Here is a 25,783-nt window from a genome sequence, read left to right as displayed (position 1 = left end):
AGTACAAATTAATGCAAATGTGAATATAAATATGGAAACAAACACAAATTATTATGCTGCGCATGTTCACAAGTAAATTGATGGAGCGGCAAATACAAATATAAAACAAAAATTCATTTGAAATTATAAAATCTTACAATGAATACAAAAACATGTGAATACAAAGTATATGTGTGATATTGATGAAGACTCTTTTTCTTGTAAGAAGCTATTGCTTTCGACAAGGGAGAACTGATGCCTTTTTTGTTATCAGGGCGGCGCCAGGGTATACAAACTACAGAGGGGGTATTATGCGACCCCAAAACTTTTCTCATTTTGACTTTACAGGGGGAATTTAGAGCACGTCGACCTCTACCCCTTTACTTTTTTTTCTTTCTTTTCTGTTTCTTCCTCTTTTTACAAATTTATTTTCCCTTTTTTAATCACTACCTGAAAAATGACAGAGCCGGACATGCCCTCAGCGCCACCTCTGTAGAATGATTTTAATAAAAGAGGGGTATATTTCTTGTCACAAATTTCAAATTTTGCGACAAGAAAGCGCTTGTCATGACTTTTTTGTGCAATATTGATCTTTCATCTCGTTTGGAAATCTATATATCATGACGAAATTTTCTTTTCGAAGTTGAATACGCCTACGGTTGTTTGGCAAAGGTTTTGTTGACTATTATGTCTATGAGCAGCAAATGATGTCAAATGAAATCCACATTATGTTCCTCTTTGTTAATTATCTGCTTTATAAAACAAAATAATCATGAGCTTATAAAGTGTATGTGGGTCTTTTTGTGACGAGAGGGCGTAATAAGGTCGTGTATTGAATACGCCTATGGTTGGTTGTTTGGCAAAAGTTTTGTTTGGTAAAGTTTTGACAAAAGTATTTCACAACTATTATGGTCATGTGCAGCGAATGATGTCAAATGAAATCCAAGTACGTTCCTCTCTTTTAATTATCTGCTTAATAAAACAAAATAATCATGAGTAAAAGGATTATGTTTCCCTAGCTGCGCATCCCTTATTGGGTCTTTTTGTGACGAGAGGGCGTACGGTCGAGTATTGATTCTTCAATTGGGGGTATATAGGAGAGGAACGATTTTCTTGTATAAGTCTCTTTTTAGCAGCAAAGAATTGAATGAAGTGAATACATGAGGTCGTTGAGGTGTACATAGCCCAGCTCGACAATGCAAAATCCATATCACAAAGAATATATCATTGATTATTTTGTTCCCCCGCCGCTGTCACTGGGAACCAAGCCCCGATATGCATGATAATATTGGGCAGACGACTGATTGAAATGGTCCATTCCATTCCTGCGCTAATAAACCATTTTTGGGTCATGCTTCAACTGCAATGATATTTGAACTAATGAAGCGTGATTGAATAACTATCAAAACAACTTCAATTCCAGTGAAAATGGGAATTAAGCGAACAGGGTGGTGAGAATTCGTAAACAAAAACAGTTATTGTGGCAGAATTCTGAAGTATACATCGGAGTTTGGAGGATAAGCATTTTTTTAGAGAGAAAGTGATATAATTGGCGCATTTAAGAACAGCGAAAATGGTAAGTAAGATTGTTTGGGTTTCACATAAATTTGTTTCTTGTTATGTTATTTGAACCACTTTTGACAAAACTGTTATTGAACTACCAGTTTCTTTAACTTTTTTGCATGATTTGAAATTTTGCAGTATAGTAGCTTTTATGGTTATTTTTCGTTTCCACAAAACATTCGTTTGATTTCATTTATTTCCATACTTCTCACCTGAGATTCGTTTCACGTACAAAAGCATTCATGATATGAAATTACAAAAAGGTGCACAATAATTAAGTAATATATTTATACAATCATTCGAGCCTTGATTTAAATCTGTGAAATATAACTTGTCCTATCAATTTAGCTTAGCTAAGTTTTTGTGCAACTTCAGGCCACGGTAAAATAAGTTGTAGTTAGTAAAGGGTGGAATATTAATCAAAATCAATGACCATGATATTCGAGTTTGATTTGTAGAACAATTCTCACATCACATAGTTTGAAACATAAATGGGTATACAGCTGAAGCAGTGTCACTTTTAATGGGAAATCATATCCATAGTCATAATTCGTATCCATTTTTATGAAGAAAAAATGGTAGGAAGCTTATATTCGAAAACTTTGTTGCACTAGAAGTTTTCTAGGGGTTAGCTCAATGGCGGGGGAAATGGCCAGGTGGAAATGGACGGGGGCCTTATAGGGGATGGGGGTTATCTTGTACAAATTGGTCCTTTTTTTTTATTAGCAACCGTGTATTAATCTCTCCTTGCCCCATTATTTTATGTGCTGATCTTTCAGACCTTCTGTGAAGTGATGTTGTATAGTCCGATAATATAATATAAAGGAGGCACTTATATGGTGATTTTGAGCCTTTCTTCACATGCTATAGCTGTCTTAAAACACTATTCAATTCGGTTCTAACCTTTAGGCATTCCTGAGTTTGGACAATGTTGAATATTATGTTTCATACTCATGCCTTTTTATTAAAAAAAATAGTAATATCCTTTTAACTCTCTATGTCCTTTTGTGATTGAAAAGTGATCAACTGTTTTTCTCTTAAATTTGTATCTATGATTTTAAACGACTGAAACAAACGCTTGTTCGTAATATTATTTTACATTTATTCTTTTCCGAAGGCCCGATCCTGTCTAGTACTACAACCCCTGAAAACGCGTTAGGGCTGTAAGTAGACACCATCGACCATGGAGTCTATCAATGAACTTCTGACAATATGCTCCCTTGCTTCGCTCGCTTGCATATTATTATGCATGGTTATCAAACCCAGCAAGTGAAGATTGTGATCTTTTAAGAATTCTATTAAGCAGTCAACCATGCAAACGTCAATCTAGAACCCAAATTCCGTGATAGACCTATACTGGCATCATCCAAAGTGAGAGATAGTATATTATTCAAGCAAATCTTTTTTCTTATTGGTATATAAAAATAGCAATTGAGCCATGTACCCTATGAAAAATGAATTTTAGCTCAATATCATTGCTATACATTTTCCACCCCTCCCGTACTGATGCATTCTCGGACCTGATAAAGTTTACGCAACAGGGAGAACTTACCTTTTGTAAAAACTATTTCAGCTCGGATGAATGACCAGGCAGTACTTTCTATTTCTACCATTATTAATAGTTTTCAACAAAGCATTAAAACTTTAAATCTATTCTGAGCCAACTCATCTGACTGACTCTGAATCTGTTGTTGGGAGTATCGTGTTTTGTGACCACACGGTAATGATAAAGAAGAGGTTATGCAAATAGCAAAACTGAGTTTCCATTTTGTGTTGAGGCCTTTATACCAATTCGTCTTTGAATGAGCTAAAGTCGAATAAAATGGATCTAGATCGGAAGACATAATAGATCGATGTAATGCCTATATGAGGTAAAATACACCGATCTGTTACTCTCATTCAAATTTGTTTCATGGGGATGGGATCGTTGCCATTAAAAATAATTTATTTCAATATTTTTAAAACATGCTACGTATCCCCTCACCCCCCCCCCCCCCACACACACCCTCCAAAGCTCGCTCTATTCAACCATTACTGGGCTAAGGAGTTAATTTGGTATTAATTCATAATAAACATTTTGACAGAATTATGATGATCACCTTAATTTAAGGCTAGGATATTGCGAACAAAAATATGGAGCTCGTAAAATGACGTCAGTTCACAGCGAAGTATAAATAATACTTAGACATCACTATGTCTACATGAAACGGGCATTTCGTGTCTAACATTTTTCTTAAACTTCCCGAGCGATCGAGCAAATATCTTAACCTTTCAAAAATGAAAATTTGATAATGTGATAGACTATAGACGTAATGTTCAGAAAATATTATCACCTCTAACCTTTTTTCTTTCGTTTTTTTTAATTTTCTCCTTCTTATTCTATTTTTTCCTTGGTCGTGGTCTCGTGGAACTCTTTGGGGGTCATGACCCCTAATAGCCCCGATCTGTACGCCAGTGCAATTTTGTATTATTGGAGAATTGGCCAGACTCTATAACTCCGGTGATGGGAATATGTTCCGAGTTAATAAGTAAAATTGTTATCCCACTAATTTTTAGTCAAGGCACAATCCCAAATTAATTTATGAACTCGGCCAAGCATGAACAAACACAAATACTTATGACTTGAGATTATTTTGGTCGTATTATTATCTTGATTTTTATAAATGATTTGAGATACATGTAATTTGCATTTTACGTACACATTTCATTTCTATTCCAGAGAACAAATTAAACATTTATTTTATATTATGGACAAAAATGATAACGAAACAAATTATTTAGCATGGCTCTTTTACATATTTTTCATACATTTTTAAAAACATTTCTTCAAAATATACAATCTAACATCTTTTTTATGAATGAAAATACTAGTGATGCCTACTTCATTAAATAATGTGCACATTACGGACTAATCGGATTCTGGGCGGGGGGGGGGGGGCTTACCTGGGAGGATGCATGATTTATTTTGTTTGTATGGTTTATGATTATGTTGTGTTATTATTGTATTCAATGTAATTTTTTGTAAAGCGCTATGGTACAAATGTGAAAAGCGTTTCTTAAATACAAGTATTATCATTGTAATAAAAAAAAAATTCATCTGTCACAGGTCATGATAACTTTCCTTGATTCTGATTGGCGGCACTGCTGTACAGACAGGGGCTTGGGTGGCTATGTAATGCCTCCAAAACTTCCACGAGGATAAAAAGGGAGCAAACAGAAAAGAAAAAGAGAGTAAAACATTACTTTGATTTCTGAAAATTAGGTAAATTCTATCCACTTTTTTGTAAATAAGGTCAAAATCTTTGCTCCATAAATATCTGCACGGGCCCTTAACACTTTTTGTTTTCATTTCGTTACTGGGTGTCGGACTCTTGCTATTGACTGCCGGATAAACCGGCAATCCGGCAAGTCTTTCGTGAAACATTCCCGGTTGGAATAAACCCTATTTAACAACCCCTCGCACGCACATACATTAACGTAGTAAAACTCATTGCTGTGTAATTATGATAATATCCATTGATTTTGTTTAATGCAGACTTACAATAATGTTGAGGTCATATTGTCCGTCGGTTATGATTTGATTGCTAGCGACCCAACGGCGTATGAAGGGCAATTAGAGAGTTTCCGCACCAACACGCCGAACGCTTTCAAGAACATAAAAATGTATTGTAAAATGCCCCCATGGTCTTAAAAGAATGATAATAAATAATAAAGGATTTATACAGCTCGAGTTTCCTCCGTGTTAGGGGCTCAAGGCGCCCTATATCACCCCGGCTAAACTAGTCTACCCATTCCATGCAGTGCTCACAATTTTTTTTTGAGGAATTACTTCCTGTCGTACATATTTACCTCACCTGGATTGAGTACAGCACAATGTGGGCAATTTTCTTGCTGAAGGAAAACACGCTGTGGCTGGGAATCGAACCCACGTCCCTCAGATTGAAAGACGAGAATCTTAACCACTAGACCACGACGCACCCAGGCCATGAAGTGGAAAGGGGGGAGTAGAGAGGGAATGGGGGAGGGGAAAAGGAGAGGGAAAATGCAAGATAGAAGAAAGATAAGCATAAAATAGGTGTGTAGTCCTAAATATACCCCTATTATTTTATGTTACAAAACATAATCTCACTTTTTGATCATGATGCCCCCCTTCCCATTTCAAAATATCCTGACGCCGCTGCTGAATTGACTTTACTAGAATTTCAGCTTGAACAAAAAATGGTATTAAGCTAACTTTCGTTTTCCTTCTCGATTAGTTTTCATAATTCAAATTTAATTTGAAGTTACTTGAAAAATAATAAGTTATACCCGCCCTGTGGCGTTCCCACCAGCCTGCCATAGGTCAGTCTGTATAGCGTATCCCACGAGAAAATCATTGTCCTGGATTCGTGTAATTACATGATAAAATCAATACGTGTACGCAATCTAGTCAACATTCGTTAGTGCAGTGAATGATTTACATTCTGTATTTAATTGTTTATGGATCCAGAAACAATTATTGCGTCATTATTTCTGATAGTGATCCCCTGCATCAGTGGCGTACCTAGGATTTTCCACAGGGGGGGCAAAACCGTCCGCCAAAAAATTTGACAAGCAAAAAAAAAAAAAAAAAAAAAAAAAAGGTCTTCCATCACAATAAAGGATTTCGTAACAGAAAAAATTTGACAAGCAAAAAAAAAAAAAAAAAAAAAAAAGCTCTTCGGTCACAAATGAAGGATTTCGTACCAGAAAAAACATTGACAAGCAAAAAAAAAAAAAAAAAAAAAAAAAAAAAGTCTTCAAGCTCGTCAGGGGGGGGGGCATTCAAGGTCTTAAAACTCGTCAGGGGGGCAAAAAAGGTTTTTCAAGCCCGCCAGGGGGGGCAAAGAGACGTTTTTGCATGGGTTGTGACTCGTCAGGGGGGGCAGAGTGCCCCCCCCCCGTAGGTACGCTAGTGCCCTGCATTATTTGATTCAGGATTGATGACGTCATGAGTACAGAATCAATAAGCCTTTTCGATCCCCAACAGTGCGATGTTGGTCATTAGTTTATAAAGTTATGTGCCCCCCCCCCTCCGTGAAGTGATGGAAAATGGGAAACTTAAATGACAAGTCCACCCCAACAAAAAGTTTATTTGAATAAAAAGAGAAAAATCCAACAAGCATAACACAGAAAATTTTATCAAAATCGGATGTATAATAAGAAAGTTATGACATTTTCACAAATAATGTATGCACATCCTGGCTGGGATGCAAATGACGTCATCCACTCACTATTTATTTTGTATTTTATTATATGAAATATTCAAATTTTCTCCTCATTGTCAAGTGATACAACGATTAATTCCTCGCTGAACATGTAAAATTAGCATTGTTTGATACTATATATTTCAGCCAAGTTGCTCCTTATTGTCAAATAAAAAAAAAATGAAATTTCAAACAATAAAAAACAAAAGAAATAGTGAGTGATGGACATCATCAACTGACTCACCTAATTGTGCATATCACTGTTTTGTGAAAAATAAGCGAAACTTTAAAATGTCATAACTTTCTTATTTTACATCCGATTTTGATGAAATTTTCAGCACTATGCTAGTTTGATTTTTCTCTATATTTATTCAAGTCAGCATTTTCCTGGGGTGGACTTGACCTTTGATATTTGAAAATATACAAGGAGAGGGGGCAATTCCAGCCGCAACATGACCTTTATAGAATTGTTTAATGAACACCTTTAAGTAACAATTCTCAGAGTCGGCGTCAAGATACTGCGATAGGGTGCAAGACCAAATAATTGTAACGGCCAAAACATTTTTTACTCTTATTTCTTTCGTTTTCCCTCTCTCCCCTTTTCTCCTTTTTTTTATTATAATAATAACATGCCACATTTTAGCGCTTATACACACTTGAAATGTTGGGCAATATATATACTGTCCACTGTGTTGGGTGATGTATGTTGGTAATATATATATAATTTATATACATATTCTGGGCAATTATTATCCAGTTGAGCAAATTTATTATCCAATTGTTTGTTTCTATTAACCAATTTGCCAATAGTCGTGTGGACAGTATGTTGCCCAGGGTTGGTTAAAAGTTAGGCATTTTTTGCCAAACTATATCGTGTACGTTTCCAAGCGCTGCAAACCATTACCCCGGCATTTATTTATAGCACGGCTATACTCTCATCGGGTGCTCGAGCATTCAAAGTATTTCTTCCTACCGGATACCCATTACTTCACCTGGGTAGAGAACGGAAAATGCATGCAGTTAAATGTCTTGCCAAAGGACGTGAGTGCTGCGGTGGCATTCGAACCCCCTAACCCTGAGGATCAAATTCCAGTGACTTATATCCACTGAGCCACAAAACCTCTACATTTTCTTTTACTTGGTTTTTTTTTTGCAATAGAGAGTGCGATCGCACCCTCAACCCAAAGACCTCAACCCCCCCCCCCCCCCTCCGCCTTGGTACTGCCTTCATCAACCATAATCTAATAGGTAATTTTACAATTAATTTTAGTACAACTGTTTGCAGGATATTTGGTTTCATGGAAATTGGATTCGCCCATGGTAGTCATACCTTACTTTGACACATAACAAATTTTATGAAGTACAGGCAAAGAATACCTCCTGATTATCCAAGCGTAAATGTAATATGGCATTAAATTGTTTGGGAGAGAATACTATTTCAGAACATAATGTACTTATGTGTTCATGAGAAGGACTTCCATTGAATTGGCTGTTTGTCAGGTCGTGTTTTACTCACTCGAGTATATTGTGAAACACGTCTTTCTAACATGTTTTGCTTCAATAAAATGTAAAATGGAAAACCCTGAAAATAATTTTGCCGATCATTCCAATATGATACTCTGTCCTCTGACAAGGTTTGTCTATCTAAGGGCGGAAAGCTCTCCCCAAAGGTAATTAGGGGGGAACCAGGGGCTGGAAAATATGACGAGCAAAAAAAATAGAAAGAAAAAAAAAGGTTATCATCCCAAATGTCAGGTCATTTCGACCAAAATACATGTTTTATTTCGATTTTGAATGATGTATTTCTTTCCATCATAAAAGACCAATAATAGTAGGGGGACATTCGATATTGTGCCCCCCCCTGCTATTTTGGGTAGGGGATTTCCGCCCATGTTTCTATCTAATATCAATATTATCAATTTCTAATAAAATCAACCCAGGTTTGAAAACAAATTCTTTATCCTCTACAGGCGGAACAGGCAGGAGCAAACATACCAAAGGAGCAATTACAAGGTAATCATTTTTTGATGTGAATGAACCTTTGCCATGTTCACGGCATCATCGTCGTTGCTAACAAAAAATATATAATAATTGTTAATATGATATTGGGTGGGAAAGAAAGGAGAATAATCCTATTAATCGATTTTTTTTTAATTCTGTGTCACGTCATGAAATTCTACTGATTTCATTTTAGTGTAATTCTACTTGACTATCCCTAGCTACTGGAAAATACAGTTTCACACAGCGTTTTCACATAATTATTAGTGGACTATGTGAAAATATTACTTTTATTAAATGCTCAAATTCAACAGTAGTGTAAATAATGTCACACTATGGTCACACGGAAAGAAAATGTGACTAGTCACAGCTTGTTCACATGGTCGGCTATGTAAATATGTGATTCACACTGTTGAAATGCTCAAATATAACAGTGTGAAGGTGATTTCACATTGTGTTCCACACTTTGAATACACTGTGGGACTATGGCGAGATATTAATTTGTTGTCAAGCCCTATTCATTATCAGGTCGATTTTTTACTTTACTTCCTCCTTTTACTCTTGCCAAGCTAGTCGTCGTGGGAACATGTAACTTTGATTAGGAGTCAACTCCAAAAGAAAAGTTGTATGACATTGTCGACTTTCCAAGTTAACAAGTCAACATTGACTATGCTATTAAGTCGAATTATAGCAAGATCAAATATTTCACAATGTCGTCAAGTAGTAGTAGTAGTAGCAATAGTAGTATTATCATTATCATTGTTATCATTATCATAATTATTATCAGAATTATCATCATCATTGTCGTCATCATCACCATCATAATCACCGTCATCATCGTCGATGTCATCATCACCATTATCATCATAACCATCCTCATCAATATCATCATCATCATCACTATCATTACAATCACAATTATAATGTATGTACCGCCACCGTTATCACCATCATTACCATCACAATCATCGCCATCATCACTACCACTTGTCCGCTATCCTCCTCCTCTTTCTACTTCTCCCCTTCCTCCTTCTCCTCATCATCACATTATCACTAAGGAGTAAGATAACATGACGCGATAACTCGGGTAAAACACATCACAGAAAGTGGTCCAGGAGATCGTCATTGACTTCCTCATCATCGCCATCGTAATTTTAATTATTGCTCGAATCCTATAGTATTTATTTTCCGTATAAAAACAAAAAATACAAAACAAATGGATAGCCCATATTCAGATTTGTCAACATGACAATACTGTTCTTCCATGGGATCCATATAGTAAACACATATTAAAAAAAAAGCATAACATATACAGTAAAAAAAAACAGAAGTGATATAATATAACCTGTTACTAATAGGTAAAGATTATAAAATTCAATAGTTTGTCAAGAATTTACACGAAATATGTCAAAAAATGAATGAATTGAATGAATTAAGCTGCTATAATATTATTGAAATGCGTTTTTGCAAGGAGCAAACGAATGTTAATTGTTATTAATATTATTATTGTTGTTGTTATTATTAATATTATTATTATTGTTGTTATTCATTGATCTCCTCAGTTTTGAAGGAAGCGTTTGCCGTGTTCGATAAGGATGGCGATGGCATCATCACGGGCAAGGAGTTGGGTAACGTCATGAGATCGCTGGGAGAGAACCCCACGGAGAAAGAGGTCGAGGAGATCGTCAACGAGCTCGATGTCAATGGTAGGTTGCACGGACGGCGATCCAGGGGGCAGGGGCGCATCCCGTTGGATTTCGAATTCTGATTACAGCAGCCGATTGAATAGGGTAGTCTCACCCCCCCCCCCAAAAAAAAAAAAAAAAAAAAAAAAAAAAAACTTAGAAAAAAAACTTAACAGTCATGACAGTTAGACTTCCGAAATGTATGACACATTACACATAGTACATTTTCTATTTTTTTTGTTGGAACAAAATTGTAGAACATGCAGTTTACCCCCAAACAATTAGAGAGGAAAGAACAAGACTTTCATTTCGTAAAAACCCAAGGAAACAGTCTTGTTAAATGAAGTTTGGTAATGAAAAGTAATCATTTCTGTCTTCTATAATCTATTTTTAATGTGATTTTTTAATACCATATAGTGAACGTATGAATTACTGTATGACAGGAGGGCCGATCTCGACTAGCACCTGTGCTAACTTTTGGTTCTTTTTTACCAACATTTTTTCCATCTTTTTAACGCCATGGTGAGGTCAACTATTTAACACATATTGGTTTTCACGCAATATTAACATAAAATACTACAGTAAAATGGTTTATAATTATATGCAATTTATGGCTGTAAGTGCTTTAAATACGTTTGTTTTCATGTTGTGTGAATTTCATGTCACCATAATCATATGTAAATTTAAATATGTTAAACTAAGCTAAACTATTCGTTGGCAATAGGCAAAAAACAATTATTTTCAACATCAAAAAAATCCTTAATAATTTTTAAATGCACCATATGAAATACAAAATGATGACTGTACACATTTTACTTCATGCAAATAATTTCGTGGATTTTCCCCAGAATTCATTTGAATTAGAGAAATTTACATGAACCTGGAATTCATTGATACTACGGGAATGTATATCAAAGTGGAATTATTTAAGTATAAGAGAGGGTGTGAAGGGTGCAGTGAGACACACATAGAGGGGGAGGGGCGTCGGGGCATTCGCTCCTGAACTATCTACTTGTGCGTATTCTCTGCCTTTGAAAAGTACCCCAATTCAACGAATTTCATATGCTGCTCCTCCATGCACCCCACAACAATTATTGCAATTTGTTAATACGGCCATAAATTATGATAAATTAGAAACCTCTTTCTTTCGAGATTTATATTTCACGGTCAATAATGTTACAAATTCAAGAACATCTTAGATTAACATGGTAAATGTTCATCTCCAGGAAACGGTGACATCGATTTCTCTGAATTCGTGGGAGTGATGTCGAAAAAGATGAATGACATGGACAACGCAGAGGACATCAGAGAAGCTTTCAGAGTGTTCGACAAGGGAAGTGTGGGATACATCGAGTAAGTATATAGGCCTGGGGCAGGTCAGGGGCGGATCCAGCATTTTCCAAAAAGGGGGCATATTTTCCCACGTAAAATTTGACAAGCAAAAAAAAAGGTTTTCAATAAAAAACGACATATTCCCAATAAAAATATTTGATGCGGGGGGGGGGGGATGCACACTTGCCTATGAACGACATATTTACGTAAAAATAATGACTGACTCTCAAAATGGGGGGGGGGGGGGCACGGGCCGGAAATGCCCCCCCCCCCCCCCGGATCCACCTATGGGGCAGATCATGGGAGGCGCTACAAACAACCAATGACTTTTCAAGTGGTGAAGGGGGAGAGGAGGAAGAAGAATGAACAAAGCAGAAAGTAAGAGGGTATAAGAAGGAAGGTACTATACTTTGTACTACCCCAGTTATTCAATTGAGGAAAAATTATGTCATCTTTAGGTCGTCTTCCCACCCCCCCCCCCCCCCACAAAATAAAAGGCGCCACCACTGGGATAGTTTGGAGGCTATGAGAAATCATTTGGAAATTAATTAATTCTAAATTAACATTTACGGAGCAAAAGTAAATTATTAAAAATTTTAACTGAGAATTGTTAAGAAATTAAATACCATTTCTACATAAAAAGAAGTATGTATAAATTATGTTTCCTCAGGAATTGTCAATGCTTTCAGACCCAATTATATGGATTTTCTGTATTTTTCGTGAAATATTGTAAATCTCAGTGGTTTCCCTCATGTTAAATGACAGATAGAAAACACGAAAGAAAAATTTAGTGAATAAAACGTGCTACAAGTTTTTTTTTTATTGCAACCATAGTGACCACCTGTACATTTTTGGTGACACGGTAAACTTCGAGTTAGCAGGTTTAACAATGTTAACAATTCGGTGTGAATATAAATGAATTATTCTTTTTCTTTTCAGAAATTCTGATCTTCATCACGTCCTGACTGCCCTTGATATCAACAAAAGCGAGGTCGACGAACTCATAAAGGATGCCGACATCGATGGCGATGGACGAATTGAATATGAAGGTAAGATGACGTGATCGTTGTGGCAGTGGTGGAGCATTTGCATGGCCGGTGGTTGATCCAAGGGTGTACAGCAAAAACTGCGGTGTTAACCGGTGTACATAGAGGACCACGCCAGTTATTTTAAACCGGTGTTAAATTGACAGAGGTAGTTTAACACCTATAGGTGTTATTACAACACCTTTGGTAGTTTAATACATTTACACTCTTTGGTGTTATGTTCAATCTCTATGGTGTAATTTTAACACCTCAGGGTGCATGTGGTCCTCTAATAACACCAACTGGTGTCAGTTTTAACACCACAGTGTTTACAGTGTGGGTGGGCTTCAACCCCTGAAGAAAAAAAAATCATGAATATATTGGGATAAGGATAATCGAAAATGTGATAGACATGATAATTCGTTTCCTTTAAAATGAAATTCTTCTCAATTTTAACGGGGAAATGTTTCCGTGGTTGACGATCTTTTTTGGGGGGTGGGGGGGGGGGGGTCGAAAGTATATTCCAGAGGATGCTCCCCATGCATGGGTGATGTTAAATATTATGGGCATTGGTCACAATTTTTGTAGAAAAGGTGGGCCCCTCGTGGACCCCACCAATCATGGATCTACCGCTGGTTATAGCTGCTGTGATCGGGTTCGATGAAGCTTCCATCTGCCATATTCACTTAAACGGATAGTCCAAGTTGGAGATATTTATATATCAATAAATAGAGTAAAGTTCATTAAGCAAAATGCTAAAAATTTGATCAAAATCGGAGAACAAATAACGTAGTTACTGAATTTTAAAGATTTGCATTATTCCGGTGAAACAGTTCTGGGCATGTCTTCATTAACATTCATTAGGCGGGCTGATGATCCCCACTTGTTCTTTTGAATTCTATTATATGAAATTAGGTTTTATTCAATTTTTTTCTACCAAGAACTAAAACAATTGGATTGACAATTGATTAAGTGCATTAGTTATCTTTTGCCGCAACTTATTACATCATAATGGAGACACATACATGTATGAAAAAATGAAACAATTATGATTTCATGTAATAACAAAAGAAAAAGTTAAGTGGGGGTATGACATCATCGGCCTACCTAATGAATATTCATGACGATGTGCATAATCTGTTTTCACAAAATATTGATAAACTTTAAAATTCAATAACTTCATTTGTTATCCGATTTTGATGACATTTTCAGCATTTTGTTCTGTGAATTTATTCTATTTATTTAGATATAAATATTTTCAGCCCGGACCATCACGCTAAAAAGGAAGTTTACCCAGAAGAAAAGTTTGCTGTAAAAATCGCACAAAAAATTATAAATCAAATATTGGTAAAGATTTGAGGAAAATCCGTTTAAGATTAAGAAAGTTATTAGAATTTTAAAGGGGAAGTTCACCCTGAAGAAAACTTTGTAGTAAAAATATCAGAAAAAATAGTAAAGAATATTGGTGAAGGTTTGAGGAAAATCCGTTAGAGAGTAAGAAAGTTAATAGAGTTCGAAGATTTGGATTTGTGACGTCATAAACGAGCAGCTGCCCCATGTGTTATGTAATATAAAATGCATGAATTTCAAATTTTGTATGGTTCCTGATGACTTAATTTTGTTTTCTATTCATGATCGGGTGTGAAATGATTTGTCTATTGATACACAAAAGGTACAATGAAAACCATTTTCAATTTTCTGAGAAAATGACATTTCATAGATTTTTTTACCATTCGCTATGTAGGAATGCTGCTCGCATATGACGTCACAAATCAAATAATTGAAATTCTAATAACTTTTTAATTATTTGATGAATTTTTCTCAAACCTTTGGCAATATTTTTTATTATTTTTTCTGCTATTTTTACAATAAACTTTTTGTCAGGGTGAACTTCCCCTTTAAGTTTTGGATTTGTGACGTCATAAACGAGCACCTGCCCCATATGTTATATGATATAAAATGCATGAATTTTTTTAAAAATGGTTTCTGGTGACCAGTGGCGGATCCAGGGGGCTTAGCCAGCCCGTGCCCCCCCCCCTTGAGAGCCATAATCAAAATTTGTAATGTAAATATACCGTTTTTACCCAAGTGTGCCACCCCCCCCCCTTTGGAAAATCACGGATACGCCCCTGCTGATGACTTATTTCTGTTTTCTCTTCATGATTTGGTGAGAAATGATTTGTCTATTGATATACTAAAGGTACAATAAAAACATTTTCAATTTTGTGAGAAAATTACATTTCATTGATTTTTTGCCAATCGCTATGTATAGGATGCTGCTCCCATATGACGTCACAAATCAAGTAATCAAATTTAAGATAACTTTTAAATTCTTTGATCGATTTTTCTCAAACCTTCGGCAATTTTTTAAAATTATTTTCCTGCTATTTTTACAATAAACATTTGTCAGGGTGAACTTCCCCTTTAACCACAAATATAACTGTAGTCTGTCATAAAAGTTCTAAACATTTTGACAAATTGTTGAATAATGTTAATCATAAAGCAACATAACGGAATAACAGCAAATAACGGAAACTAATGTAAAAACTATATTTTCATAGACCTACCTGAATAAAAATGCCTTCATGGTATACTTGGAATCATTATAATATAATATTCTTTCATTGAGAAAAATAAAACGACACGTGTAAGTGGCCTTGCCCTCGTCCTCATCAAAATATATTTTAGAAAACGCAAAGAAAAAAATCAATAAGAAAACTATATCTTTTTTTTTTTTTTTTTCAGAATTTGTTCAGATGATTCCATGAAAATATATTTAAGAAAACGCAAAAGAATTTAATGAACATAATATATATATTATTTCTATTTCTTTCCAGAATTTGTTCAGATGATGAATCTCGGAAACGAGGACAAGGGCGGTGGCGTTGCTAGCCTTGTCAATGCAGTTCTCTGATATCTTCCACAAATGATGCTTCTTCATTTTCTTCCAAAAGCAATAGGGCGTTTTTATCAAAATTTTATTCTAATGTCATATGTTGTTTTTAAAATGTTTTGAGGTTGGAATTGCTAAGAAAGACCTGGTAGTGTGTTTCAGAAAGCAGTTCGTACATTACGAATGACTTATGCTTAATTAGATAATTCTCTATACATGTATATGTCGCTGATCTTTAGCAAGTAAGAACATTATGTTCTAGCCGTGCGTAAAGTTACTTGTGTAACGGCTCTATGAAACAACCACATGGCCTTTCTCTAGAAATATCTTATTACATATGTATACATAGAATTAAATTTCCTTCGACAATACTTTTAAGTGTTTTATATGTATATATATGTATATATTTTGGCCATGCAGTGCGAAAAGATATTTTTAAACAGAATGTTGACTAAAAACCTTGAAAAATCAACACATACATAAACAATTGATATACTTTCAACTGCCTATGTTTTTATGACGATGTATGCAAAAATAACATATATTCACATTGCCTTAACGTTCACGAGGATTAATACATTATCTGTAAATACTATGTATATTTTGTATATTTATATCTCTCCTTGATATATAGTTTAAGGCAATAATGACATTTTTTTCCGTACAGTCAATTTGAAAAAACATTCAGCTTATGAAAAAAATACATTGTCAAAGCGTTTCCAAGTACGTGAAACAAACTCCTAATTATTTCTTTTAAATATTATTGCAAGAATTGTTTTAACCATATCCATTAGGCCCTATAACCATACCTTTTGACATTTTAGAATTCTTTCACATTAACCTTTAGCTAACATTCTTATCATTATGATACAACGTATTTTCATGATGCTTTTAGCTATATGTTAGACCTGCCTCAATGAAATTAATGTGAAAGTGAAACATCATGGAAAAGAACATATAAAACGAATTCAATATCATTGTACTTCACTTGCTTATACTTGCTTAATATCACGTGAATATTAATCGTATATTCTTGTCATGAACGTTTTTATATCACAGTTATAAATATTGTATTCATTGCCAAAAGGAAAACTAGCTGATAAAACGACATTATGTAAAATTTATCGTGTAAGGGAGCTGGAGAAATATATTCCCAGATCGATTGGGCTTGATGCAATGATGCCGTGTAAAAGGTGACACGACATATGCTCCTGTGACATTTGGTCCGGCGATTAATGCATGATATTTAGGCCTAAAATGATTAGTATAAATTATGAGGGTGTAATTTTTAAGCAATATTGGGTGTATTGATGATAGTACATAATTTATGAATAAAAAAAAAATTGTTTTATTCAAAAATCAATTTGTGTCATCGGTCTTTGTTTTACTTCTCATTATCAACGTCCATGACTATACACACAGTAAAAACGCTATTTAAAATTTTTGAACGCTGTTTACTATAAGAATCGTAAAGTAGTTGTTTAAAAGTTTAAACAACCATGCATAATTTATTGAGAATTAAATATTATAAATTAAACTTTGTTGTTTTAGATTTTAAGCACTTGTTTAAACTGTTTAAATAACTACTGTGCGATTCATATTTTAAACAGCGTTGTTTAAAAACAATTACAGTGTAGGCCAAACTGGTACATGAACATAATAAAAATGATGAAGTTAAGTGAATTTGTTAGTTGTCATTAACAAGTTGAAGTTAAATAAAAATCATTTCGCATTAAACATTACCATAAACAATTTAAGTAAAAGATAAATAACATAACGATGTAGGTCCTACATTCTGGTGAGATCCGAAATATAGGTTCAAGTCCCCTATAGCTCTGAACAGAAAATTTTCAAATATCTAAACACCGATGGGTAAAAATGTATAGAGCTATAATTATGCGGAACTAAAATTTATAAGATGAACATTATTGTAGTAGAATAGGTAATTTTGAATTATTCAATGCAATATTTTATTTTTTTGTTATAACATATTGGATATAAATGATTCAAAAGATACGGATGAAACTCACTCAGAGCCATTGATTTTTTTTTGGGCAGGGCCGTAGCCAGGAATTCTTGGGGGGGGGGGGGGTTCTAAATAAATTAGATAAAAGTGAAACTTTCCGATGCACATTCTGACCGAATACCAAGAAAACTTTTTGGGGGTGCGATGGAGGGGATCCTCTTTCTTTTTCTCCTCTCTCTCCCTCTCTCTCTCTCTTTGTATATATATATATATATATATATATATATATATATATATATATATATATATATATATGTATATATATATATATATATACACAACAACAAAAGTAAGTCCCCCCTAAATCAAATTGCTGTAACTTTTGAACAGAATTATTTTGAGATATGATATTTCGTAGGTGGTTTTTTACACTCAGTAAGCAACTCATGGAGAAAAATGAGATTGATCGGTTGAGTCATGCATGAGTAATTAAAGATTAAATTAAAAATGACCATTTTTGAAAGTCACAAGAGTCGTTTTTCAGATTGTGCAAATACAAAGTTGGGCAAAAGTTGTTTTTAGGTGAATTTTTTTGTGTTATGCTGTTTTACTATCCATCATTTAGCCACTCCACACACAATTTTGATATCGTATGTTCATGGTTGAGTGAGCACAATGTATTGCAGGGGCCCGGGCCGCGGAAGCGGGGGGAGGCTTCAGCCCCCCACTTTTTTCCAAAAGCATTTACAAAAATGTAAAAATGACCATACGTTTATGATTTTTTTTGCATGGTCAGCCCCCCCCCCACACACTTTTGGCTCACCCCCCCCCCCTCTTTGAAAACCGTTCCGCGGCCCCTGTATTGTGACGTATCATCATAGGGGTTTATGGAAGTATCGTCTACAACTTGTTAGATCATGTTAAAATTTGAAAATGTTGGTGGCTCCCCCCATTATAGGCCCCTCCCCCATATTAAAATTATGGATCCACCACTGATATGTCCATAAATTAGACTGATCATGAGAAATTGTAAGGAAAAGAATACATTTATGCAGTATAAAGAGTATTCATTTCTAAGATTTCGAATGTGCTCGCTCAACCATGAATATGTTTAAAGTTCGGAAAGTGTGTAGTGATAGAAATGATGGATGATAAAAGCAACAGCAATCAAAGTCACATTTGAAACCGATTACCCTTTAAAATGAGTCTGTGACATTGACAATACCAATTTTCCGACTTTGATGCGTGCTCACCCATCCATAAATAAACAAATCGATTTCATTTTTGCTCAGAATTCTGCCCATAGGTTGATAAACATTGCTGCCAAATGACATTGCTAAAGATAGCCTTGAAAAAAAGTTCCACCATATTGAATAAGAGGTTACTTATTCTTAAACATATGCACCCATATTGTACACAAGTCTATGAGAGAGGAAGTAAAAATTTTAACAAATATGAAATGAGGGTTTGTTTCATGGACGGTTTTCGTTACTTCTGCCAACAGTTATTTCATGTAACTTCGCACATGGCTTCAGAGTAACATTATCCAAAAGGCGCGCATACCAAAATAACCATTCGATACGGCACAATGTGGGGCCAAGGCCTTGAACTTTCATCTAATTTGCATAATTTTCGAATATTGTGTGCTCACTGATGCATTAAACATCGGGATTTTCATAAAAATCAAATAAAATGAACTATGCAAGGAGGTTTGTGACAGATATCCATAGTTACGAATTGCATTTTTTCAAATAACGTAAAAAAGAGCTAATCACATTCCACATGTTCATTCAAGCGTGAATGTTTACATAAACGCCTTTGAATCATTGAAGCATGTTAATTGGTCATGAACATAACGAAAAAGCTGAGAAAAGATCATTTTCAGTTACCAAAATGAAACAATACTTGCCTATGATATTTGAAAATCGTATTTTTTGTTTTCAATAAATGTTCATTGAACCGTGAAACGATGAATATTGTTGAAGAAACTCTTCCCAAAAATAACTGTCATCATATTCTGTCACTTTTATGGATAGAAATGTGTAAAAATCCAAATATAGCAAATTTGGACTTGTGTTTATTCAACCGTGAAATTTAGCCAAAAAAGTTGTATCGTCTTTTAGAAAGTACCTTTTACAAGCCTTCTGACTATTTTTCATGATAAGAATGTGGAATTAGTTCCAATAAAATGGAATCAAAGTCGTGATATTTGGCTTGTGACTTTTGAAAAGTGACATTTTTGCCTTCTGACGGTGCTCACTGAAGCATGACGAAAAATACGTCCATAACATTTACTCAGAGGGTAGCTTAAAAAATTACCTACACGCTCATGTAAAAATATATTAAAAACTCGCATTGGTTCGGAAATTATTGATGTTTGTTTAAGGGGGGACTTACTTTTTTTGTTGTGTATATATATACATATATGCTGTTGGCGAGCGGCGGGGTTCCGCGGAACCCAGGGACCCCCCCCCCCCCCCCCCGGCTACGGCCCTATGTAGCTCTGTTGGTAAAAGACCCGACTCAAGCACCCGCCACGAGGACCTTTTTTAAATGACAATATACACTGTTAAAAATGATTTCAACACCGCTACTATTTGAATCGCACAGTAGTTGTTTAAACATTTTAAATATGCGTTAAAATCTTAAAGAGTTTAAATAATTTAGCATGGTCGTTTAGGATTTTAAACACTTGTTTAAACTGTTTAAACAACTACTGTGCAATTCACATAGTAAACAGCGTTGTTTAAATTATTTTTATCAGAGTAGAAAAATTAAAGTGAAGTATATACTTGTTTTGCTCCCTCCCCTAGGATCCGAAGGGGTGTGACTGAAGTGATTACACTTAGAAAAGAGGTCCTTTTAGGACCCCAAACTGGTCAATACTGGATCCGCCGCTCTCCCCCCCCCCCCCCCTCTCTCTCTCTCTCTCTCTGTTTCCCCACTTCCCTTCTATGTCCTATCTATCTATCTATCTCGCTATCTATCTATCTACCTACCTATCTATCTACCAATCTATCTATCTCGCTATCTATCTATCTACCTATACCTACCTACCTACATGTATCTATCTATCTACCTACCTATCTATCTATCTATCTATCTATCTACCTATCTATATATCTATCTATCTATCTATCTACCTAGTATATCTATCTATCTATCTATCTACCTACCTATCTATCTATCTACCTATCTATATATCTATCTATCTATCTACCTACCTACCTATCTATCTACCTACCTACCTATCTATCTATCTACCTATCTATATATCTATCTATCTATCTACCTAGTATATCTATCTATCTATCTACCTACCTATCTATCTATCTATCTACCTATCTATATATCTCTCTATCTATCTACCTACCTATCTATATATTTATCTATCTATCTATCTACCTACATATCTATCTATATATCTATCCACCTATCTATCTTTCTATCCGTCTATCTATCTATCTATCTATCTCGCTACCTATCTATCTATCTACCAATCTATTTATCTATCTATCTCGCTATCCATCTATCTATCTACCTATCTATCTTTCCATCCATCTATTTATCTATCTATTTTCGGAAGAGGGTGTGGCCTGATGGCATCTTGTTCTATTCTCATCTCACCTGAAACCAACGAGTAAATAAGTTTTCATTAAATACATTTTGACTGTCTAATCTTCATACTCGCGTTTTGGTTTAAAAAAAACATCACAATTTTGGGCATCATTCGGTCTCCCAGCAACTGAAATTTTGCTCGTTCGCTTCGCTCCGTCGCCTATTGATATGCACGGTCAGTATGTAACAATAAAAACCATCAAAACAGTCAGAAATGGTGTCTTGTGAACGCTAACTACATTCTTACAAACAGTTAAAATTAACAAAAAATTACTCAAACTTAGTGTTCCGTTCTCCTACACTTTACGGGGCAGGCCCAGAAGGCTCATTATTCACCCCCCCCCCAAAAAAAAAACACCCTTTTTATATTTTCTTATATAACGCTGTTTACCATGTTTACATTAGAAACGTTACATTATTTGTTTCAAATAAACAGGCATATTTTATTGAAAATTTAACTATTGAAAATTAAACTTTTTGTTGAAGATTTTAAACACTTGTTTAAACAATTTAAACTACTGAAAGTTCACAATAAACAGTGTGGTATAAAGAAATATTCAAAGGACAAGTCAACCCGAATACAATGTTGATTTGAATAGAGAAAAATCAAACAAGCATAACGCTGAAAACTTCATCACGATCGAAAGTAAACTAAGATAGTTAAAACATTTTCAAGTTTTGCTTATATTTCACAAAACAGTTATAATTTATGCTAAACTCAGTGACATGCAAATGACAGAGTCGATGATGTCCCTCACTCACTTTTTCTTTTTTTTTTTATGTTTTGAATAATACAATATTTCAAATTTAACAGATCTGACAATGTGGACCAACTTGACTGAACCATAAAGTGTGGTAACTGATTTTATATGTTTTCTATATGTTTAAGGAGAATGAAAACTTTGTTTCACATGACAATGAAGAGAAAAATTCAATATTTGAAGGTAATAAAATACACACAAAAATAGTATGTGGCATCTATGTCCCCTCATTTGAATAGAGACCAGGATGTGTATTACTATAACTGTTTTGTGAAATTAAGCAAAACTTTAAAATGCCATAATTAATATTCTTTTACATCCGATTTTTATACAATTTTCAGTGATACACTTCCTGGATTTTCCTCTTTTTATTCAAATCAACTTGCTGTTGGGGGTGGATTTTACTTTTAAACAGCGTTTTTACTCTATCCGCAGGCCCTTCACAGGGCAGAAATTAAGTACATTCTTACAAAAACTAAACTTTTTTTAAAATAGATAAATATATGACTTGGCGTTCCATTTACACTTTAAGGGGCAAGCCCAGTAGGCTCATTATTCACAGGACACCATCTCCCAGACAGAAATTAACTACATTAAAAAAAAACTAAACATTAAAAAAAGTGGTAATAATCTGACTGGGCGTTCCGTTCTCCTACACTTTAAGGGGCAAGCCCAGTAGGCTCATCATTCACAGGACACCATCTCCCAGACAGAAATTAACTACGTTCTTACAAATACAAAAAAAAAAAGATAATTATCTGTCTGGGCATTCCGTTCTCCTACACTTTAAGGGGCAAGCCCGGTAGGCTCATCACTCACAGGACACCATCTCCCAGACAAAAATTAACTACATTCTTACAAATACAAAAAAAAAAGATAATTATCTGTCTGGGCGTTCCGTTCTCCTACACTTTAAGGGGCAAGCCCAGTAGGGTCATCATTCACAGGATACCATCTCCCAGACAGAAATTAACTACATTCTTACAAATACTAAAAGAAAAAAAAAAGATAATCTGTCTGGGCGTTCCGTTCTCCTACACTTTAAGGGGCAAGCCCAGTAGGGTCATCATTCACAGGATACCATCTCCCAGACAGAAATTAACTATATGTACATTCTTACAAATACTCAAAAAAAGGATAATTATCTGTCTGGGCATTCCGTTCTCCTACACTTTAAGGGGCAAGCCCGGTAGGCTCATCATTCACAGGACACCATCTCCCAGACAGAAATTAACTACATTCTTACAAATACTAAAAGAAAAAAAAAGATAATCTGTCTGGGCGTTCCGTTCTCCTACACTTTAAGGGGCAAGCCCAGTAGGGTCATCATTCACAGGATACCATCTCCCAGACAGAAATTAACTACATTCTTACAAATACTAAAAGAAAAAAAAGATAATCTGTCTGGGCGTTCCGTTCTCCTACACTTTAAGGGGCAAGCCCAGTAGGGTCATCATTCACAGGATACCATCTCCCAGACAAAAATTAACTATATGTACATTCTTACAAATACTCAAAAAAAGGATAATTATCTGTCTGGGCATTCCGTTCTCCTACACTTTAAGGGGCAAGCCCGGTAGGCTCATCATTCACAGGACACCATCTCCCAGACAGAAATTAACTACATTCTTACAAATACTAAAATATAAAAAAGATGATCTGTCTGGGCGTTCCGTTCTCCTACACTTTAAGGGGCAAGCCCAGTAGGGTCATCATTCACAGGATACCATCTCCCAGACAGAAATTAACTACATTCTTACAAATACTAAAAAAAAGGATAATTATCTGTCTGGGCATTCCGTTCTCCTACACTTTAAGGGGCAAGCCCGGTAGGCTCATCATTCACAGGACACCATCTCCCAGACAGAAATTAACTACATTCTTATAAATACTAAAAGAAAAAAAAAGATAATCTGTCTGGGCGTTCCGTTCTCCTACACTTTAAGGGGCAAGCCCAGTAGGCTCATCATTCACAGGATACCATCTCCCAGACAGAAATTAACTACATTCTTACAAATACTAAGAATTAAGAAATAATGATAATCTGTCTCGGCGTTCTGTTCTCCTAAACTTTAATGGGCAAGCCGAATAGGCTCATCATTCACAGGACACCATCTCCCAGACAGAAATTAACTACATTCTTACAAATACTAGAAAAAAAATGATCACCTGTCTGGGCGTTCCGTTCTCCTACACTTTAAGGGGCAAGCTCCCAGACAGAAATTAACTACATTCTTACAAATACTAGAAAAAATGATCATCTGTCTGGGCGTTCCGTTCTCCTACACTTTAAGGGGCAAGCCCAGTAGGGTCATCATTCACAGGATACCATCTCCCAGACAGAAATTAACTACATTCTTACAAATACTAAAAAAAAGGATAATTATCTGTCTGGGCATTCCGTTCTCCTACACTTTAAGGGGCAAGCCCAGTAGGCTCATCATTCACAGGATACCATCTCCCAGACAGAAATTAACTACATTCTTACAAATACTAAAAGAAAAAAAAGATAATCTGTCTGGGCGTTCCGTTCTCCTACACTTTAAGGGGCAAGCCCAGTAGGGTCATCATTCATAGGATACCATCTCCCAGACAGAGATTAACTACATTCTTACAAATACTAAAAGAAAAAAAAGATAATCTGTCTGGGCGTTCCGTTCTCCTACACTTTAAGGGGCAAGCCCGGTAGGCTCATCATTCACAGGATACCTTCTCCCAGACAGAAATGAATTACATTCTTACAAATACTAAAAATTAAAAAATGATAATAATCTGTCTGGGCGTTCTGTTCTCCTACACTTTAAGGGGCAATCCCAGTAGGCTCATCATTCACAGGATACCTTCTCCCAAACAGAAATTAACTACATTCTTACAAATACTTAAAAAAAATATATATAATAATAATCTGTCTGGGCGTTCCGTTCTCCTACACTTTAAGGGGCAAGCCTAGTAGGCTCATCATTCACAGGATACCATCTCCCAGACAGAAATTAACTACATTCTTACAAATACTAAAATTTAAAAAATGATAATAATCTGTCCGGGCGTTCCGTTCTCCTACACTTTAAGGGGCAAGCCCAGTAGGCTCATCATTCACAGGATACCTTCTCCCAGACAGAAATTAACTACATTCTTACAAATACTAAAAATAAAAAAAAACCGATAATAATCTGTCTGGGCGTTCCGTTCTCCTACACTTTAAGGGGCAAGCCCAGTAGGCTTATCATTTACAGAATACCATCTCCCAGACAGAAATTAGCTATATTCTTACAAATACTAAAAAAAAATAGTTACAATGATTTGTCTGGGCGTTCCGTTCTCCTACACTTTAAGGGGCAAGCCCAGTAGGTTCATCATTCACAGGACACCATCTCACAGACAAAAATTAACTACATTTTACAAGTAAAAAAAAATAAAAAAAAATATATATTAATCTGTCTGGGCGTTCCGTTCTCCTTCATTTTATGAGGCAAGCCCAGTAGGCTGATCATTCACAGGATACCATCTCCCAGACAGAAATTAACAACATTTTACAAATGTTCGATTGGTCTTACACAAATTTGTCCCATTACCAACTCCTAAGTATTATTTGGTCTACCATCAGTTCGTCCACTATATTTATGGTCTAATTGCCATTTCGTCCACTCACCATTTCTTCCTATAACCAGTTGGTCCAATGGCCATTTAGTTCATATACCATTTGGTCTAATTGGACTAAGTTTGAATTGGGCGAAATGA

The 25,783-nt window shown here is 35.4% G+C and overlaps 1 protein-coding gene across 1 annotated transcript; it reads left to right on the top strand.

The window, feature by feature from the left end:
• Window positions 1-1,098: 1,098 nt before the first annotated feature.
• LOC129276587 (neo-calmodulin-like) lies at window positions 1,099-17,063 on the top strand. The gene is made up of 6 exons (XM_054912974.2): window positions 1,099-1,555; window positions 8,738-8,780; window positions 10,328-10,471; window positions 11,677-11,803; window positions 12,722-12,831; window positions 15,645-17,063. The coding sequence occupies exons 1-6, from the start codon at window positions 1,553-1,555 to the stop codon at window positions 15,719-15,721; spliced, it is 504 nt and encodes a 167-aa protein (XP_054768949.1). The 5' UTR covers window positions 1,099-1,552; the 3' UTR covers window positions 15,722-17,063.
• The last annotated feature ends 8,720 nt before the right edge of the window (window positions 17,064-25,783 follow it).

This window comes from Lytechinus pictus, chromosome 14, assembly GCF_037042905.1.
Source record: "Lytechinus pictus isolate F3 Inbred chromosome 14, Lp3.0, whole genome shotgun sequence".
NCBI classification, from domain to species: domain Eukaryota; kingdom Metazoa; phylum Echinodermata; class Echinoidea; order Temnopleuroida; family Toxopneustidae; genus Lytechinus; species Lytechinus pictus.
The sequence above is the reverse complement of the archived record's forward strand: the minus strand, read 5'-3'. Positions and strand labels throughout refer to the sequence as shown.

Bases quoted from the DNA above. Each gene is read 5' to 3' on its own strand.
- LOC129276587 (XM_054912974.2), top strand. The intron at 8,781-10,327 runs GTAATCATTTTT...TGATCTCCTCAG, and splicing joins ACCAAAGGAGCAATTACAAG to TTTTGAAGGAAGCGTTTGCC. The intron at 12,832-15,644 runs GTAAGATGACGT...ATTTCTTTCCAG, and splicing joins TGGACGAATTGAATATGAAG to AATTTGTTCAGATGATGAAT.